The sequence below is a fragment of the Neolamprologus brichardi genome, chromosome 7 (genome assembly GCF_056152115.1).
Source record: "Neolamprologus brichardi isolate AB-2024 chromosome 7, ASM5615211v1, whole genome shotgun sequence".
NCBI classification, from domain to species: domain Eukaryota; kingdom Metazoa; phylum Chordata; class Actinopteri; order Cichliformes; family Cichlidae; genus Neolamprologus; species Neolamprologus brichardi.
The window spans coordinates 10,829,812-10,845,342 of record NC_142110.1 but is presented as its reverse complement, the minus strand read 5'-3'; the positions used below and the strand labels follow the sequence as shown (position 1 = coordinate 10,845,342).

At 39.6% G+C, this 15,531-nt stretch overlaps 1 protein-coding gene across 2 annotated transcripts in view; it reads left to right on the top strand.

Annotated features, from left to right (window-relative positions):
- The first annotated feature begins 423 nt into the window (after positions 1-423).
- sema3d (sema domain, immunoglobulin domain (Ig), short basic domain, secreted, (semaphorin) 3D) overlaps positions 424-15,531 on the top strand; it is a 28,807-nt gene continuing 13,699 nt past the window's right edge. The window contains exons 1-9 of one of the 2 annotated variants that reach the window (XM_087843083.1): positions 424-695; positions 921-964; positions 7,404-7,661; positions 10,258-10,418; positions 12,431-12,493; positions 12,621-12,740; positions 12,836-12,929; positions 13,282-13,410; positions 15,090-15,226. In XM_087843083.1, the coding sequence (XP_087699209.1) occupies positions 7,439-7,661; positions 10,258-10,418; positions 12,431-12,493; positions 12,621-12,740; positions 12,836-12,929; positions 13,282-13,410; positions 15,090-15,226 (927 nt within the window). In that variant the 5' untranslated portion in view covers positions 424-695; positions 921-964; positions 7,404-7,438. The remainder of the gene's footprint in view (positions 696-920; positions 965-7,403; positions 7,662-10,257; positions 10,419-12,430; positions 12,494-12,620; positions 12,741-12,835; positions 12,930-13,281; positions 13,411-15,089; positions 15,227-15,531) is intronic. The other variant, XM_087843082.1, reaches the window with a different exon arrangement.

Here is a 15,531-nt window from a genome sequence, read left to right as displayed (position 1 = left end):
CATTATTGTAGAGTGAAGCACTGAGTGGTCAATAAGAGGAGAAAAGCACCACAGAAAAATGTGAGGCAGTCCTCAGTGGTTAAGTCAGTCCACTGCAATAATATTTTCAGCCATATTTTTGCCACTAATAATTATAAAATACCACATGATCACTAACATGTTTTGCAGTAACACGAGCTGTGACTGGTGAGTCTATCTCAGATCAGTTTTAAGCTATTTTGATCATGCTATTAGCCGAAAAACATAACCGTTATTAAGGCCCATTGTAACTCTAATACTCGGAGCACTTTCGGAGGGATGAAACTGAAGCTGTGGAGCGTCCAAAAAAACGGCGGTACAGATGCTGAGGGCCCCTCCCCTCCAGCAGCAGCAGCAGCACAACTGGGAGTTTGCCGTCTGTCTTTCCCGGGGCGTACTGCCACAGACTACCCAGCCATCCAAAATACACACACGCAGTGCACGAAGAGTTCAAGAGCGCTTTTCAGTTTAACTAACATTACAGGGAGTGGAAATATCTGCAGGAAGACCTCATTTTATCCATCCACTTTCCTTTTGGTCGGGTTGAAGTTGTGCCAAGTGTCATACTTTTGGTCGGGGTTTTTTGTGTGTATGTTTGAAACGGACAACTTTCTGAGACAGTGCTATTCATGTGGTGCACTTGCACCCGAGAAGAGCCGAAGTCAGCGAGCGAGCAGGTGAGGAACACGCCATAATAATAACGAGGGTAATAATCTACACCAAGTTATAACCGTGTGTCAGGTGGACCACAGTAGAGTTTAAATTAATAAATTAATACTGCAGAGTTTTAAAGGGGGTTTAATGCTTTATGTGTGTTTGTACATTTTATTAAGCTGGATTTACAAACTTAAACGTATTAATCAATATTTAAGTTTCTTTATTGTTTTCTTTTTTCTTGATAGATCGTTTAAAGTACAGAGACTGTATATGGATATATGACAAGTTGGTAAGAGGGAGAATTTTTGTCTTCTTTGCACAGTGTTTGGAGAGGGGGTCTGAGTGTGTGGGACTTCTAAATGCCCCCAAACTGAATGTGACTATATGGACTTAAGCCAAGTACATGTCTGAATTAATCATACATACAGTAAAATGTTGACGTGGACACGTTTACCTCATTGAGGTCATTTATTTGTGTTTGTGTGTGTTAGTGGTTTACAGTCCAGCAGAAAAGAAAACAAGTAGTGATGTAGTTCTTTAGACTCAATGGTCCACTCTCCCCATATTTTTTTTAAAGGTTTACCTAACTTTGCACTGGGATCTGGTGGTTCTGAGAGAGGCAAACAAGGGAGGGAGGGAGGGGAGTTTGTACTTGTGTGGATGCATTGATTTCTCTGGCAGTGTTTCAGGGGTTTCGATCAGCATGACTGAGGTAAATAAATGACTTCTGCCTTGGGCGACAGAAAGACAAGACAGAAAATCTTGTCTGATTTTCTCCTTTAAACAGTGTCCAAACATTGCGTCATTGAGATGCTGTCAGGCATACCTAATACATACACACTGCAGTATACACGCACATCCCCATGTTTACTTGGCCGGGAATGGGGAAGGCTCAAGACTGCTGTGGCTGTGACAGGAACCTTCCATGTGAAAAAATAAGTTACTATGTTGGACTGATTAAAGGGGTGTATTCCATTGTTTGCTATGCCAATCAATGCCCTTCCCATGCCGTGCTACAGTTGTGCCTCCTGTGTGCACTAATTCATTCCAGTTCTATGTGGCATGTCTGGACCAATCCAACATTTCTCTAAAACAACCACAGCATCAATATTGAGCTGTGTTTTAAATGGCCTACAGCAACACTTCTGAGCTCTGTCAGAAGTCAGTGCAGTCTCATGCTGAGGCTTTTTCCTGGATAGTGACGAAAACTAAAACCTTAAAGGGGTCTTTCGCAAAACTCAACAGGTTTCGGGTGGAAAGTGTTATTAAAACATACTTGTATGCTGCACACTATTCTGGCCTAATATGGTCATGTTTGCAAAATCCCTCAGTGCTGACAGACAAAGCAACTGGGAAGACACTTTTACTGCAGTGATGTTAGTATGTTTAGAGTGTCTACAACAGCTAGGTGCCAGTGACTTGCAGACAGACTGACTGGCTCAGTTTGGCTGTCTTTCTGTGGCCTCTCTGTGTCCCCACTCTGTAAATGAACTGTGCTTAGGCTCATATGGAGATAAACTGCATAACAGAGTCTTTCCAGCACTTACAAAGAACAATACAGTTGCTTCTCAAGTGTGTAGATGACAGTTTGGTCTTGAGAAGAGTTGTTGCATAGCCTAGATGGGTGTACCCCTATATCCTCGGGCCATGAGGATACAAGTGGGTGCACTTACAAATGTCAGTCACTGTTTTGATGCCCTATATTGCTCCCATCTGCCTCCCTCAGGATGGTATTAGCTTACACGCACACATTTGTTCATACATGCAGGCACTCATACAGATTCTGAGTGGCTTTCCGGCGTCATGACCTGTTCTGTGTGAGTAGAGTTACTTGTTTTGTTGTCAATTATCGGCAAAACTACCTGCGTGTTTATCTTCATCCAACCGTCTCAGTTACATGGACTGTTCTCTCTTTTACATATTCCCTGGCTTTGTTTTCACCTCATGTTTTTTAATTGCCATTTTCTCTGTGGACGAGTTAAACCATAGATCAAGTATCACTCCTTGCTGCTTCCTCCCAGCTTTCCATTAACCCTTGTGTGTGACAGGAGACCTGAGCTGGCTCTGTGACAACTGCATGTGGTTGTGAGGAGCTGTGAACTGTGTCTTCTATTGTTGAAGACCAACAGTAAACATAAAGTGAGTCTTTAATAACAGGTGCTGGGGCATATTATCTGGCTTTGGTGTATTTGGTTTCCATACCAGCAGCCTCCAGGAGTGTTCCATTTCCAGTGTTTTGAGATACAGACAAAATGTAGACAGACAGGACCTCAGGGTTGGAATTTAATCCATCTTCTTTGGTATTACCCACAGACGTACTCTTCACTACCAGAACGGAAGGAAATCAACTGGAATGTCCTCTTGTTTAGGCATTTCCATTCACAGATTTCATGCATAGTGGTTTAGAGCAAAGTGTAATTGTGGGTTTATATTGTTTAAATTAAGACCTGAGTCATTTACTCTGGGAAATCCTCACTTAAATCCATTGACCAGGGCAGTAGAATCAACTGTCTGGAGTCCATAGAGTCTAATTTTGTATAGTTATGTGAGAGATTTGGTAATCAAACATTTTAGAAGTTATACGATATAATTAAAGGTAAACGTTTCAGGAAATCCAGGCTGTCCGACTAGTAAGGGATCAACCCTATTCTGTTGCATGGAGAAATATTTGGCATCTTTACCAAGCATGGTTTGCACTGTGTATTCCTTCATTATTTGGGACTAATTTACTGCAGTGTTTTCAACTTCAAAGCCCATCTCTGTCTCCATCGCCATGTTTTGGATGATTAAATGTTGCATGTAAGGGGATATTTTGGCAATTTATTTTGCATTCAATTTCTGGAGCGATATCTAATTTCCCAGGAGATGCACATGCTGCGCTGTTAGATATTATGTTTCAGTCAGATAATGTGGGATCACGTTAGTGATTAAAATGCTAAATGAATCACAGTTTGTGGCCTTGATGTCTACTTAATAAAATGAGTAAACAAATTACACAAAAAACTTGCACATTTATACTAAGTTCCCCAAAAGCTTTAATTTCTAAGCATGTATTGTAGCTGGGGGTGGTGTGTGTGTGTGTGTGTGGGGGGGATGATCTGTATCCAGAATAATGCCTCAGGGATCACATGTCTCATATTTACGTTTTTTGAGCAGTTAATTCCTAGCATACTTTAAAGTCACTGATTATGAGCCTTTATATCAGTCGTATTGACAGCTTGTGGACACAGATGTGCTACTGTTAATTTAATGTTATTTTTAATATTTTATTTTAACATAAAACTAAAAGACATGACATCTTCTTTAGAACACAAAGAGTAAGGTTGATTCCTGTCTTTATGGAACAGTGACGTGTTTCCTTAATTACTTCCATCTATACCTGGAGTTATAGTTAGTAAACCCACTTTAAAATGTAATGTTTCTTCCATATTCTTTGTAGTTTGTATTTTTAGCATTTTTCCTGTGAGACATTAGCTCACACACAGAGAGTTGCATGCTTGCTTAAATACAAGGCTAAAGAAAAGATGATTGACTCTTGCCAAGAAAAACAATTAATGTCTTGAGAACTAGAAACAATTACCTATGTTGTTCTGCTAGGTCAGTGCCTGTGGTCAGGGAATAAAGACAAATAGCTGTGCTAATGCACTCCGTCCTGTGGAGATGGAGGAGTTAGATAATAGTGTACTCTACAGGGCACCTGGGTGTTGCTAAATGCCTCATTAGGGGTGGTCTTGGTGCAAGCATGCCCATAGCCAGAGCACTTCTTCACCATCTGCTCTTTTCTCATGACTGCTGGCAACTTCTGTTGTGTATTCACTTGAGCTAGTTTCTCTTTACGATTCTTGTACAGCATGTCGGCTACTAGATTCACTGATAATACTAACTGAGTAGATGTTTTATGGCATGCAAAGACTGTATTGTTTAAACCGAAACAGAAAAGTCAGTATATTTAAAGGTGCTTTGTGTTGGTGAGAGATCAAAAGCCAGGAGCCCTTGGCTGCTAGCTTTAAATCTGTCACCATCTCTATCAGGATTGTTTCTCCTGACACCCTGCACTGTGCCGGCCATGCTGCCAAAGACAACAAGGACTCTAGTCACCAGGAAATAGGGGTGTTAGCTTAACTTACATGGCACAAGAAGTTGGTTTCCCCCATTACTCACATCTCTTGCGCACTTTTTCCCTTATTTCTCTTTTCATTTCTGTTATTGACACTTTCAAAGTACTGACTCACTGGTACTCTGGCATTCCTCCTCCAGTGTGTGTCATCTATTACTCAAGAAATTGAGGTTGGTTTTTTTTTTGTTTTTCTTCCAAGACTTGTACTTTTCTTTTCCTGGGGGTCATTCTTCTAGCGGGGTGCTGCACACGTCTGTACTGCGGAAGGATGTGGGCACTCAAGCTGTGAAAAGAGATGCATTACTGAAGTGCTTATCACTTGAGTGAAATTGTGTCACTGCTCTCCTGAAAATACTGTAGGGAGGATAAGCTTCACCATCAGCACTATCAGTGTTGCTCACAAAGTGCAAAGACTACATGGATTTTAAACTCCTAACTTTCTCACTCTCTTTGCTGATTGCCCATCCATCACGCAGAGCTCTATATCTGTATTTCTAACCCTGAAGGTGTGAACACGTCTCAATTTGTCATCCTAAATAAACACCAGTCTGTTTATCAGAGTCTAATCCTCTTCGTTTTAAAGCTATGGGGCACTTGGAAGGGTGCCGCTCACTCCTGTTTCTGCACAAAGAGCTACAGTTTTAAACATCAGATGACTGAAGAAAGAAATCAAATAAACTTAAGTGAGTTGTAGTTGAACACCTAGTATCTGTTTCACATTTTACCCTGCAGTACAAATCGATGGGCAAAGACCCGGGTCAGTATATTTACTCAGGATATTACCTTTTTTTTAAGGTGCTGCTTACACATTATCATATGGCTATTCTCTGTATGTGGTGGACTTCTAAGGAGCATACATGCTGTCAACATTAGAGATATAGGAGTGTGAATGTCATATCTAATCTAGCTTTAGCTTGACATTGTTTATGTTGTCACTTGACAGGTTGATGTGTGCTTTCTGAAATTGGGTGGAAGGAAAGTAATGATGGTGGCAAAAGGTCTTAAGGGGAGGCATTCTTTCAATGCATTCATTAATTTCTCCATCAATAGTCTGGTTAATTAGTATCCTAATGGCTGTGGAATTTGCAGGAATGCAGGTTAAAGACAGGGACGGTACTCAGTCTGTGCTTAGAAGATGCAATGAATGCATCAACGGTGATATAAAGGGCACAGATTTCATGAAGCTGCAATGTGTGTAAAAAACATTTTGTATGATTCTGCACTCTTTTTGAGCGGGTAAAGTTAATCTGAATATCATCTTGTATTGTTTGAATTGTGCTGACAAGAAACTTTAATTTTAAGAAAATTAAAATTAATCGTCTGCAGGTTGTGCAAAACGCTGCGGCTAGGCTTCTGACAAAATCCTCCAAGTACTCACATGTGACACCATTATTATCTCAGTTACACTGGCTTCCTGTTAAATTTAGAGTCGATTTTAAGATCCTGGTCTTGACCTACAGAGCTGTGCACGGACTGGCACCTGCCTACATCTTTGATCTGCTACAGCCCTATGTCCCTAGCAGGTCTTTGAGGTCATCTGATCAGGGCTTACATGCTATAAAAAATACTAAGAGGAGGACTAAGGGTGATAGAGCTTTTGCCTCTGTGGCCCCTAGACTGTGGAACTCTCTCCCCCAAGCATTAAGAACTGTGGACTCAGTAGCTGTTTTTAAAAAACAACTCAAAACTTACCTTTTTAAAACTGCTTTTGGTTAATTTTTTGCCTGTTTTATTTTCTCTTTTTTAAATCTTTTTATGACTTGTAATCTTATGTGCAGCACTTTGTGATTCTGTCTTGAAAGGTGCTATATAAATAAAAAAATATTTATTTATTATTTATAAGAAGGAAAATTAGTATTAGGGTTCACTGACAAATCTTTATATACTAGTTCCACTGTTTCCCTTTTTAGGTGTCCAAGTACCACTGAAAAAAAACATAAATTTATTAAAACACAGATTTTCAGAATATAACAAGTTATTAGTTAATTTTTAGTTCTTGTCTTTTTTCCTTCTTACTTCTTTTTTTTTTTTTTTTTTTAACTTGTAACAGTCTGTGCTCCTGCTACTTATTCTAAACCACACATTTATTTAAAAGCACAGCTTTTCAATCCTAGTCAGACAGCTAACTTTTCAGAATGTGAACTAATGTCTGGGCATTTTTAATTGATTGTGACGTCCTAAACAGGGCATGGCCCATTTTTTACATGGTATAAAGGAGGAAGTGACAGGGTCATCAACCAATCCTTAAGCTACTGGCAAGTATCCTTAAGGCAAAGAATTAAGTTGAGTTATCCATGTGAAAAGGATATGGGAGGAGAGAGAAAAGCGGAGACGTGCCTGATGAAAAGTAGTAGAATGCAACTGTTTTGTTAGTCTGACCTTTGTTTGGGGCAAACAGATTTAAAGGCGAAACAAAAGGAGAGCCGGTGACAAGCAACAGCTGATGTAGGATGGGCAAAGGAAGGGGACATGCCTGTAGGGCTCCATGGCGAAACAGCCACAGAAGTTTGTGTATATTCCCCCTCTCTGGAGTTAGATGAGACTGCTTGCATCCTCATACACTTATGATCGCTCCTCCCTAGCTTGACTCTTTACACTGGTCTCCCTCCAGGGTTGCAGAAAAGCACAAAGTGAAAACACTACAAGATGACTCCACACAGTATGAAGAAAGAGGACTCGGGCAATCAGACCTGGAATGAGGTTGGGGCTATGTTCTGCTTGTCTGGCAGTAATTATGGAGGCAAAGGGAAGAAGTTTATGGCTCTATTCCATCCGGAGGTCACACTGTTTGGACTGATTTTGTTGGCCATCCTCCCTGTTGGAGCAAGCATCAAACAGAGTGTCCCCAGGGTCAAACTCAGCCATAGAGGTAAGAACTAAATATTGCAGATGTTTGTTTTAATTCAAACAATATTGCTGTTTGACATAGGATTTTATCTTTTCATTTTTTTTCTTTCTTGTCATACATCTTTCCATCTTTCAGTGTGCATTTTTTTTTCTTACTTGAATGTGACTTGTGCAACAGGCAGAGGAAATGGTAAGAGGAGAATTTAGTGAAGTTTATGGAGACGATCTGTAGCACTTAAACATGAAGCAAAGTGAAAGGTTTCTCACTTACTGATCCATCAGTCTGCTCTGATCTTATAAATGTGCTCTGTGTCCATGTGTGTGGCTTTGTATAAACCAAGTGTGTTTGCTTTGTCCCACCAAAAGTTAGGAAGTTAGATTTTTACATTCCTCAAACCTGAGTGCAAACTTTACTTCAAAGTCTTCATCCCTAATGTTGTGTATCAGCTACAAGCAACCACACAAATTAACTTAACTTTTGTTCCATAAAAGTGAATCCCCACTGTGACCTGAAAGTGAACTCACTCTGACTTCAACCTCCAAAAGCTTTTGGTCTTTTGGTCAAGGCTTCTAAAACCAACTATGCCTGGAAATAGATACATATGCATGTCCTATGTGTCCAACAAAAACATATGCAAGTAGCTGCAGGAATAAGGATTACTGTGGACACTGTTTTTTCAGCAGTTAGCCTAGTATTTAGCTCTACAATTTGTCTTATTTTATGTTTCTTCCAAGCCAGTAAAGTAAAGTACTTTATCATGTTATGTACTCTGATTGCCTTTAATTTGTCTACATACTACTTTAATCTTCACTAAAGTGAATGGCTATTTGACAGCAATATCCATATTTGGTTCTCTCAGTGAGAATCACTGAGGCAAAGACAAATCTGTCAAAAATAACAAAAGCTTAACCAAGTGCATGCATCCTGCTCCTCTTGTCATCATTTCATTAGTGGACACTGTTCAAAAGCAACACCACCCAGCAGTGAATTCACTTCCAGCATCGCATCAGCTTTACGTACGCCCAAATACAGATTCAATGACTAAAGGGTGAAATTATAAAAAGTAAAAATCCCTCATTGAGGGAGTACGTCTAAACAAACTGCTTTAAAGTAAAAACCCAAGAACTTTAGTTTTCATCTAGTGAACATGTAGCATTAGCTTCTAATCAATATGTCTGTCTGACCTAAAATATAATAGTGTCTGCCATGCTCCTCTGAATATTCTGAAACCAGAGGCATCCTACATTGCATATTTAATCCTGAGACTGTAATTGTTTCACCATAATCAGGTTCTGGTGGAGCTACAAGTGAAAACAGAAATGACCAGATGGATCATTCAATAAATGAACGTGTTGCCCTGGTAGCTACAAAGTCTTTGATTACAAATGGGAATTGAGCAGGATAATTGTCTGGATAAATCATAGCAAGCATATGGGTGTGATGTGACCTGCATCCTGCACACCCCTACCCTTCACCATATGAGGTATTTTTAGCAGTGACAATGTGTCTGATGCAGTTGACCTCCTGCCATGTGCTACATGTGAGAAAGGGCAGATTCAGGCATTGCTTACAGCTCTGAAGAGGTCTCTAAATCTAAAGCTTGATCAAGTCTTACTCCAATAACTGCATGCATGAAAGCAACATTGAGTTCCAATAATAAAGCTAATCAAGAGGTTTTCATGTTGTTTAAGGCTCTCCTCTTTGAAGAAATGTGTAGAGACTGCGCTAAGCTTCAATGGGCTCATAGTGCTGTGTGTTTACAGAACAGATTACTGCACACCACACCAAGGGCTAGCAGGCCTAATCTCTTTGTGAGTTTTGTCTGTTTGGGGCATGATATGTGTGTAGGAGGGAGATACATCAGCACGTGGGGGTTCAGTGTAAAGGGGAGGTATTAAGGGAGATTGTGTGGTGAGGAGGGGTCCCAAAAGTTCAAATATTGAAGGTTGGTAACCTCTCCAATCATTCTCACCAAGAGGGTAATCACAGTGTCAATCCTTTCAGAGTGACTCCCACAGGACTCCTCTGCACCGAGCCAGTGTTTACTCAAGGCATGTGGCAAGTGTGGTGCGCTGAAAAGAGCCTCGTGATAGAAGAGAGTTCCTCTAATGGAGATCAAAGACACGATCCTGAGCTAAAAATGTCGACCATATTCAGCTTTCAGAAACCTATGGACCTTACAAGCTGCGAGTCCAGGTCTAAAGCAAGCAAACTGTATATATAATTTCATATAAAAACAGTACGTGTTCTGCATAAAAATGTACAAGTGAATAGCAAAATTGTACTATTGTGTAATGGATGAACAACAGGTATTCCTGTCTAAAAGTCTACTTACTGAGATACTACGCTATCTAAATTGAAAAAAAAAAATCTTATTTATGAGCATGTGTAGCTAAACAGGATTAGACAACTTTAAGTCAAGACTTTTTTCATCTCAGTGACTGTCTTTGGGATTATACTGGTTTTAAACTGCAGAGAATAAATTGCGCCCCACAGTGTAGTCCTACTATAATATGTTTTTTCACTTTAGTTTAATTTGACTCACAATACTGCATTTTACATGGCAGGGGGTATATTTGTTAATGTGTTTGTCTGTGTCTTTCTGATACTGGGACAGAACTGCTGAAGGTGGGCAGTGTATCTCTGTTTTTGAGCCCCTCCAATGGCCTTCATTCGCAGTCGCTGTTGTTGGATGAAGAGAGGGATCGTCTTCTGTTGGGAGCCAGGGACCACATCTACTTGCTTGACCCTGACAATCTGGCTGAATCCCCTACAAAGGTATGCTTTATATATGCATGTGTAAAATCAATATAGCATAAAGAATAATCCAGGTTCAGATGTAAAAAGACAAGACACTGTACTAAGTGAAGAGCAGTGCTTATTTTTGCATTTGTTCATCCCATTTGTAATAATGTAGACATTTTTTCAAGGTACACGTCAATATATTTACAGGAGTGTAAAGTAGAGCCAGAATGATGTATCAGGAGGGTCAATATATTTATAGATATTAGCTGTTTGCCGATATATCTGTATTAGCATTTATAATGGACAATAAATGAAAATTATAAAAATAAAGAAGAGACCAGGTACACAACCTTATGAGTGTTGATGTTTTTCCACCAGAAGGCACTCTCCAACTTCCTGTTTGAAATGAGTTGGGTAGAGTATAAATGAGTAAAATATCGAGGACCACTTGTAAAACTAAAACAAGAATACCTCAGTATTGGTTTAAAAACCTTATATTACTTGGAGAAATTTAAGTTTAAAGCTTTCACACACGTTAACTGACCTGTTAGTTAATGTGAACAATGCATTATGGAACATTTAGCTGCTACCTGTTTGGCAATTAAGTGGGGCGATAAGAATCGTTTTTTCCATTAGGATTTTCCCAAAATGCACTCAGCTATGTATTGTTTTAGGGAAACACTGATCTTTCAGTCAATAGCAGTCTGAAGTTATCTGTCTAGTAAGGTCAGGGTCATCAACTTAGAGAGTCCTTGCCCCCACCCACACGCATGGAGCACACACACAATTACATACATCAGGTATGTACACGTTTGATGGAGTGTGCATGCTCAGACTTTACACAAACACACAAATGCATTTGGATGGATGCCATATGTTAACATTTGTAGATGTTAGTGTGTTTATGCAGCTGAGGTTGATCCACTGGTGGGAAGACAGTGTGTTTATTTGATCTTTATCTGGTTGTTTTAACTCTTAGTCTTGCTCTTAAAGTGTTGCATTTCTGTTGCCTTTAGGGGTCATTGATATAGATGCCAGAGAGATATGAACTGAAAGTCTGACCCTCTGAGCCCTGTGAGATCAGCCTTGACAGTGAATGTGATCTTCCCCTGCAAACTCAGTGTTTATCAATTACTGAACACGCATACCTGGATTGGGACTAAAAGCCCCTGAAAGTCAGGGCTTTATGATGCTCACAAGCATTCCAGTTGTTTTTACCTTTTATTATAAAGAAGTCCACATAATTTAAGTCTTTAAATAACTATATATGCTAAAGTAAATTACTCATTTTTACTACGTGAAACAAGGTCAGCGATCACATGAAATTCTATCCAAAACTAATTAAAACCCTAACACAGGCACACTGTTCTCGCTCAGCACATCGTATTGTAACACTGCTTTTCTGTATGATAATTCAGCCATGAATAAGTTTGGGGATAGCACTCCATGGTAGGATTTAGTGGAGGTGACACGCTAAGCACATAAGCCTGTTATAACACATGTATGAGTATGGTGGCATACATTAAAGGGAGGCTGGATGTTATACCTCAGCTAATATCTTACCACAACACCTACATGTGTTTAAATACTGTAAAAATGCCATTTGTTATTTAGATATGGATAGAGATGAAAGGAAAAAAATGTGTAGTTATTATTCATTTCATTTTACGTTTAGCATATTTCGGTGTAAAAATAGAATGAAATAAAATACTATTTAAAACAAAGGAAAAAAAGTTTGAGCGTTCAGGGGCCTGCTCTTGTTTTTAACTTTTTAACTTTAACGATTCATTAAAAAAGAATCAGGTTAAAGGATCTAAAAGAAATCCAAAAAATCGTGTATCCTACTCTATATTCTCAAAAGTAACAGCTATTCATGGAATGTTTGTCATAAATAAAAAATTTTAATCTTTAGAACTTAAATATTTTAGCATAGCATGCAAACTGTAAAGAACTGCAACAGGTCTTCTGTAAATTGAAGCCGAATGCTCATATTCTGGTTATATTGTAAGAAGTGAAATATTTCTGATTTATTTATCGGTTATTAGATTCACTGGCCTGCTCTGAAGGAAAACGTGGAAATGTGCAAACTGGCTGGCAAAAATGAAAATGTAAGTGTTTCTAAAGAAAGCCATTCAATCTATAGATTTTAAGTTTCTGTGATTACTAAATGTACCTGTTCAATCAGTCCTCCAGTCTACCTCATACATGTTCTTTTTCTGTCCCTGCTTGTTCCAGCTGGAATGTGCAAATTTTATCAGGGTCCTTCACAATTACAACCGAACACATGTCTATGCCTGTGGGACAGGGGCCTTCCACCCCACTTGTGCATTCATTGAAATCACTGGCCACAAAAAGGTAAAGTGGGCATGAGTGGATCTTAACAGGAAACATTTTGACTAGAGTCGATAAATAGGCTTACGTTTGTGAATCCTCCTAATTTTGTCTCTCAGGATGGCGTTTTGAAGCTGCTGTCTAATACAGAGGAGTCTGGCAGGTTGAAATGTCCTTTTGATCCCTTGCAGCCATTTACATCAGTCCTCACAGGTAAGATAACATAGGTGACATTGTACAAAGCAGTCCTCTACCTGCCTTATCTTTTATTGAGCGAGAATTTTACAGCTGCAGAGCGCCACGCTTCACTTCACTCAGTTATTTGCAATGAATTTGTATTCATGTCTTTGTTTGTCAGCCCTCTTCTCCCATTTTTGGGGGCCAAGAAAAACACAAGCTTACGTGTCTCTGCAGCAACAACAAAGTTACTTGGCAGACAAATGCAAACAATTGTGTCTCTTGCATGTGCTTGTTTCAGTATGTTAATTGAAATCTTACTCACTCTGTATATATTTAAAAAAAAACTGTAAGATTTGTTTTCTAAGTCTACTGTGCTTCTATTTAGATCAGTACCTGTATGCGGGCACATCTTCAGACTTCCTGGGCAAAGATACAACGTTCACACGCTCCCTAGGCCCTCCTCCTGACCAACACTACATACGCACAGACATCTCTGAAGACTACTGGATCAATGGTACACACATGCTTGCACACATCCACGTTAACAGGCTGACTGCACTCCAAACTTGTTATTGCTTTTTCGCATAACTTCTGGCCTCTCTACTGATACAAAGAGCCTCTCTGTGCCCTCAGGATAGTTATTGGCATTCCAGAGGGAAGGAAACAGCCCACTTACTCATTTAGCTGGAACTTTTATATGAATGCCACAGCTGAGCTGGGACCACGCCTATGGGGGAATTTACAGTGTGCCACAAAGTTCACAGTCCTTGTCACACCGCATGTTAGCCAGGGGTATGCGCAGTCATCACTTAGGACTGAGGAGGGACCTTCTCTGCATGCATCATCTCCTGTTTGCAGTGTTTTATATCCACTGATGGACTGTCATGTATCAACAGTTGTCACTAGGACCTAAATCCTTACACATGGTCTCCACATTTCACAACTACACAGTCAGAGATTTTTGGAGTAATGCGCTCTCTCTCTCTCCCTCTCCGTCGGTGTGTGTAAACAGTGAGTGTCGACACAGGGCAGCCGTCTTGTTTTCCCATTTCTTGGAGTGTTTCGGTGTTTCAGTGGAACCTCTTTTCATGACTAGCAATGACCTTCTGTCCCATGTGTTAGCTATAATGCATTAAGCCGTTCCAGTTGGGGAATCACCCTCTAGTGGTTGGCTTGGCTTCTAGGTGTTGAGCTAATGTTGATGTAATGTCACTGTAACGTTTAAACCTTTGGGCCTGTTCCCTCCTGATGGCAACATGCTGTTGTTTCTCCTTACTGCTATTTTCCTACATCATATGTAGAACTTACTGTTTTAATACAGTGTCCAGTGCCGTAAATGCAGTTGAAAATTGTGCTTACTAATAATTCTTAGTAGCTTGAACAGTTAAAATCAATCCAAAAATAACCTATTTGCCCTCCAGTAATTATCAGAGGCAAACATGCTTTGTGCAGTTTAACTGTATTGTAAGTATTAATTATCCATTTGATAATTAGCAAGTGTACAGATTAAATTTTGCACATGCACACAGGATCATCACATAAAACATAATATATTCTTATTAATAGGCCCGTGACAGTTTTATTTTTTAATTTTTCACAATCAAAGAAATTTTGGAACTGTCCTGCTTTACTGTCACCTTTTGCATCAGCATTGTGTCTAACCAAAGCAGGTACTTCCCTTCGCATTATTCAGTTTTTAAATGTTTGCTAATCTAGAAGTATCGTGTCAATTTCATGTTGATAGATTGCTTTCATGTCCCAAAGAGGCCAAAAAAACCAGTAACAAAGATTTTAAGTGCACGACATATACACTTGTCATCGATGCTCACATATAAATCAGATGTTTAATCCAGGGTGTGTAAGAGTATCTTTATGCTGCACTGATGCATAATTGATACTGCCTGACATACTGAAAATCATGTAAATTTAAACAAAACTGCTTTTAAAGTCAATTAAATCTTCTTTTACAATTGCTGCATGTACCTAAGTGCAGTTTATGTTCAGCCCATTTCAGCTTTACACTTAGTAAAGAGAGAGTAATACATCAAATCTCTCTGCAGAAATAGAAGACGACTGTAAATAAACACACGCTAAGTGTAGTTTTAATGCTACCTTAAGACTGCAGTTTATGCCAAAACCATTATGACTCATTTTAATGCTATTTCCTCTGTCTTCTCCATTCTGTGTCTTCAGAGGCCAGGTTTATAGCTGCCCATCCCATTGCAGACACCTACAATCCAGATGATGATAAAGTATACTTTTTCTTCCGCGAGGTGTCCTGGGAAGGCAACGACAAAAACATCCTCTCCCGAGTGGCTCGTGTGTGCAAGGTGAGATATTACAGGAGAGAGGTGTGGAAAGTAGGAGATATATGGTGGAGGGGTGAAGGGGCTGGTGCAGTATAACTAATGAGCAACAGCAAAGCCAATGAAAGAAAGTATGATGCTGTACATGGATGCTGAGGCCCAGGTAGTGATGTGGTAGTAGCAGAGAACTGGTGCTTGAAAAGACAGCCTAAAGTAGATAGGACCTTGTAAAATAAGAGATGGTGTCCTGATCGGGTGTGAATCTTTGGCTGGGAGGAACCGTTCCCAATTTTATCCCAATTCTTTTCTGGTCATCCAACTCTGTCTGG